Raw genomic sequence first — 5,522 nt, forward strand, 5'->3', positions numbered from 1 at the left:
CTTGTGGAGTTGTAACTGGTTAACTTCAGATTGATACGCTCATTCTCAATCTTAGCTTCTTCAAACCGAAGCTTCAACTTAGCAATTTCATCCAGTTGTTGGTTGATTTGCTCTTCTTTGTATCTAAGAACTACAGTTAAATGCTCATTTTCTTTATTGGTTTTACCGTTTCTTTCATCGGAATCTTTTACCGTTCGTTTTAATTTCTCAAAATTTTCTGAAATTTTACGATTTTCAAAAACCAATTTTTCATTTTCTTTCTTAATTCTTTCTGCTTCAATTTTATCATTTTCAATTTTCTCAGTTAAGTTTTTAGCTCGATCATTTGATGCTTTTAGCATTTTATCACGGTCTAGAATCTGATCTTCAACCTTTCTGACTCTTGTTGTCAGTTCTTCAACCTTTGTATCACTAAGGTAAGTGAATGTACTACAAAACTTGTAGTTTTTCATGCAACTTTTGCAGTCACTATCACCTTTGACTTTCTTACCTGACTCACTTGTGGAAATGTTTGAACTGACCTTGCTTTTAGACTCAGTTTCAGACTTAGAGTCTACCTCAAGTTCCTTTGCAGCAAGCACTTTGTCAGCCATCTTTCCCAAGTTTTCAGCAGTGAATTCTTGTGAAGTATCAATTATCCCATCATCAATCTTCTTAGACTGTGACTCTTTCTCTTTCTCTTTCACTTTTTCTTTCTCTTTCACTTTTTCTTTCTCTTTTCCACCTCCCCACCATTCTCTCTGTAAAGCTTCTTCTTCTTCAGCAAATTCCTCAATGAAGGCTTCTATACTAAGAGTTTTCGCATCAATAGCAATGTTTCCTTGAGGATCAAGGTAACATTCTCTATCAGCATCCCATCTCTTTGCTCTCTTGGCTTCACTAAATATTTTAGACAATCTGATCATCTTGAATTCTGCTCTACCCTTTCTGATGAGGTATTTTTCTTCTTCATTTATGGTGTCTTTGAAAGGAATAATCTTTTCTGCTGCGAAAGCGTAACCTACTGCATCTTCCTCTGGTAGCAGTTCACTCCAATCAAAACCTTCGTCATCATGAATAACAGCAAGAGCTCTTGATTTTTCTTTGGAGGCATCCTCAAGCTGCTTCATTTTGAGAGGTTCTGATTTATTCTGATGATAGATCGCTATTTTGTAGTAATCCTCACGGAACGGATTTGCAGTATCATCAGCAGGAGCATTACGACATTCACGTTTGAAATGTCATTTTTGTTTACACCTGAAACACGTGACCTTTGATTTGTCAAAGCCAAGTTTTGTAGACGGCCCTCCGATAGAGTGTCTCCCAGTAATCTCCATGAACCGTTGTGCTCTTCGGACTACACTGGCCATACACCACCTGATGTCAATCAGTTTCATTTCTTCAGGATCTATCTGATCATAATCCTCCTTTGTTTGGTTAGTGTTTCCAATCTTGCCCACCACGAGGCTCTCGTACGACTCTAGCACTGAGGCTAAGAACACCATTTGATGTTTCGCAGATTCTTCACTGAAATTTTGAGCGTTCTTCAGATCTACATCAATGTTGCATTGAAACAAATTCTTTGATGCAGACTGAGTTGAAGTATTTGACGATGAACCACCATGATAGCCACTGCTATGAGTTTCATGATTCACAGTGTTTGAATTTTCTGCAGAAAATGCTGTCTTTGGTGATGCAGATTTCAGAATCATGCTTCCTCTATAATACGGCTCCACATTCTGCTGATAAGATGAGTTATTGACTTTGCTGGATTTCTTGATCTCTAACTCATGACTCTCCAGTCTTTCGATAAGCAGATCCACTGTCAAAACTTTTGGCGGCTTGATAGTGTTCTTCAACATCAAAGCAAAGTGTTGCCAGTCTTGCTCATTTGGCAACGAGTCAAACAACTTGTCGACTAACTCGTCTTGAGTATAAGTGATTCCATGTCTTGCCAGCTCCAATTTCAAATGCCCAAATCTCTCAATCATCTTGGAAACAGACTCGTTCTTTAAACAACCAAATAAATCAAACTCTTTTCTTAACAGTTTCTTTTTGTTCTTAACTATTTCGGCACTGCCCACACATTTTACCCTCAGTTTTTCCCAAAGATCTTTTGAATTTTCATATTCAATCAATGAAATTATATCATCTCTCACAAACTGATGAATCAACGCGATGCACTTTTGTTCAGCAACATAACTTTCAATCTCATCAGTATCTGTCAAACTTTCACCAAACCGTCCTCCTCTAACGTAACCATTCTTTAAACTCTTCCAGCTTGGATATGCAAAAGCTGAAGCCACTCATCAAACCATGTAGCCCACCTATTGTAATCTTCAATAGCCATTAACTTGGGGGGTTTGTTGTATGTCCCATAGGCACTCTCTACACTCAAAGCATCATTCAGACTTTTCTTTACACTCGGTGTTGATGTAGTTTCATTTGTATTGCTTGATGTAGCATCTCCAGAACCACCGGTATAACCGAACATATCACAGAACGAATTCATGAACAAATCATCCATCTTTCAAGTACCTGAAACAGTCAACAAACACTTGGAAAAATTTTTGAAATTAAAAAAACAGTTTTCAAACGAAATTAGTTTGAGCGGAATTATGAACTCAAACGAAATTATCTTTCAAACGGTATTTTCTTATTCACACGAAATAACCTTTCAAATGGAATTATCAAACATAAACTAATTCCGTGCGGAATTAGCTTAATTTCAAACGAAATTATGCCAACTGAAACGGGATTAGCTTTTTGGTGTGGAATTACTAATTTCGCTTGAACGATTCAAACGATATTAAATCCCGTGCAAATCTAACAGTACTTTTCAAGCGAAAATAGACCAAATAAGTATAATTTCGTGCGGAATTACAAAGCTAGTTCAAACGGGATTAGGATGACGTCAGCATGTTCGATCAACTTTTCAAGCGGAATTAGCAATTTTATCAAATTTTAGTCCAATTCTTTCAAGGATTAGTTAGAAGTATGTTTCGCTTGATATATGTGAATTTCAGGCCATTTCAACCGTTAAATCTAGTTCAAATCAGAAAAGAATGAGTAGAAGTAAGAGAATCCGGTGAAATCAAGCTGAATTGGTATGAACTCCTCGTCCTGAGCTCTGATACCACTTGTTCGTCGTGTGACCCTAACGAGTCAATCTGAGTAGTTCATCATCAAAAACAAAGGCGGAATCAATGTAATTGATGTCAAACAGCTTGTTCCTTTCTAATTATCTTCTCTTATTGATTTCCTGTACTTTTTACAAACAATTCTGACAAAAATTCGGCAGCACCTCAGCTCTCACACACTAATTCCGTATGAAATGACACGGGGCACACAGGTATACATAGGCTTGGTAATTCCGTTTGAAACTGACTCAAGCGGAATCACATGTTCATACGAAATTAGTTAATTCCGTGCGGAATTACTAATTTCGCTTGAACCTTTAATTTTGCTTGAAACTTTAATTTCGCTTGAAATATCATAAGCACCATTACAAGCGGAATTACCTATATACTCGTTTTCTCGTTTTCCGTGCCCTGATCTAATCGATACAATACAAGACTCAACAAAGACGAAGTTAACAGACATCAGTGCACCAACAAAACCTGTAAGGAAGTATAGAATTTTCCAAACCATATAGTCATACTTCAAAATATAAAATATATGTTCCAAATTTTATTCATTCTAAACATTCAACTTGCCATAATGGTGGATAATACTTTGAATATGAAACCTGCAAATTTCAAAAAAAAAAAAAACACAACGATAGATGTAAGTTACAAAATATATATGCGTAGCTCATAATGCTTTGATTGGGTGACAACCATTTCAAAGTATTTTAAGGAATACAACCACATTTTATATATAATAAGATTCTATATGAAATCTCACGAAAGAGCTTACCTGATTCTCACCGGAACACTGGTTCACTCCATCTCTCTTGATTCTCCGGCTCCTCTTTTTCTCTGACGATTTGTTTCTTGAAATGGGTTGAACGGCTAGGGTTTCTAATCACCACCGCCATAACGACGCACTTACGAAGGAAGCATTACAAGGTTTCCTCTCTCTCCATATGTGTATGGGGTGTATGATCGGAGTGCAATATTAGGGTTTTATGTTCTACGGCTTCAAGACGCGTGGCAAACGCTTCTCAAGCACGTTAAGAAGCAACCACCCGTCATATGTTATGTGTTGAAATCCCATTAATACCCCTAACGACTGTTCATTCAGTTTCTCTACTAACATATATTAATAATTGAACTGGCCATTCAACTTTTATTATTTACGAGCAAATAACCACGTTTGTATAAATGGTTGTTAACGTAAACTAGACATTTAGGCGCGGTTCCATTTCGTTCCGTTAAAAATAACGGAGATTGTTGTAGCACATTAATATCGTTTTGTGAACCTGGTGGACCGCAAAAAGCATGCCAAAGCCATAAATCTTGAGATGCAACCGATTCGAGCATAACAATCGGGTATCGGTGATCTCCTCGCATATACTGACCTCGATACTCTGTGGGACACATTCGCCAAACGAAATGGGTGCAATCAAGGCTACCGAACATACGTGGAAGGTGATGTTTTTCCTCATGAGCTTCGTATAAAAGTGTCATGTCGTGGCTTGTCGGTCTACGTAAGAACTCCGGAGCGTATATTTTGCAAACCGTGTCGCAAAAATATTCTAGGCATTCGCGTGAAGTTCTTTCGGCCATATGCAAGTACTCGTCGTTCTCGTCTGGAGTGCTACCAGTTGCGAGCTGTTTAATAGCCCATGTAACCTTTTGCAACGGCGTAAAGCCTTTCCTACTTCGCGCATCGATGGCCTCTTGAAACCACGAGTCGTTCGCTTCCACGTCGCTCACAATTTTTAGAAACAAACGTTTCGACATACGGAACCTATGCCGAAAAATATCTTCGTTGCATTTCGGGTCTTCGACAAAATAATCCGCCATGAGAGTCTCATGCCCAACCTCACGTTGACATTCAATATATCTCCTTCGGTTAGATGTGCCTGTGTCTTGAAGTTCAGCTTCTTCGATAAGATTTTGGAAAAAAAGAATGCTACTATTGGATGATTCGTCGCTACTATCGGGTAGAAAAAACAACGAGAGGTCATCCGCCATTTTGTTTTGGAATGATTGGGTAAATGTTTGGTATTTTTTTATTTGGTTTGGGTATGAATTTGAATGTGTTTGGGTATGAATTTATGTTTGGTATTTATAGTTGAATTTAAAAAAAAAAATATTTTTTTTTGTTTTAAACGGCTATATAGCCGTTATGGGTCTCCCCAACGGTCAACTCATCATCTTCATCGATCGGTAACAGTTCACCAATTATCAAACCAAACCGAACAGTAAAGGGGGTTGGCGGCGGTGTTACCGCTCGATAAACCACTTTACCGCCCATACCGTTCACCCTAACAAATGTCTTTACCTTAATAAAAGTTATTTATTATAATAAAAAATTATTCTTTATTGCCTATAATTATAAAATAAACTAGATTTTTGACTCGTGTCGCGTGTTGC

General features: G+C 37.7%; 1 protein-coding gene across 1 annotated transcript; it reads right to left on the reverse strand.

The window, feature by feature from the left end:
* Window positions 1–3,673: 3,673 nt before the first annotated feature.
* Window positions 3,674–5,120, reverse strand: LOC110907797. Its single transcript, XM_022152726.1, has 2 exons — window positions 4,281–5,120; window positions 3,674–3,727 (listed from the first exon to the last, which is right to left on the reverse strand). Exons 1-2 carry the CDS (start codon window positions 5,118–5,120, stop codon window positions 3,674–3,676), a joined length of 894 nt encoding a protein of 297 aa, XP_022008418.1.
* Window positions 5,121–5,522: the final 402 nt, after the last annotated feature.

Source organism: Helianthus annuus, chromosome 12 (assembly GCF_002127325.2).
Source record: "Helianthus annuus cultivar XRQ/B chromosome 12, HanXRQr2.0-SUNRISE, whole genome shotgun sequence".
Taxonomy (NCBI): Eukaryota; Viridiplantae; Streptophyta; class Magnoliopsida; order Asterales; family Asteraceae; genus Helianthus; species Helianthus annuus.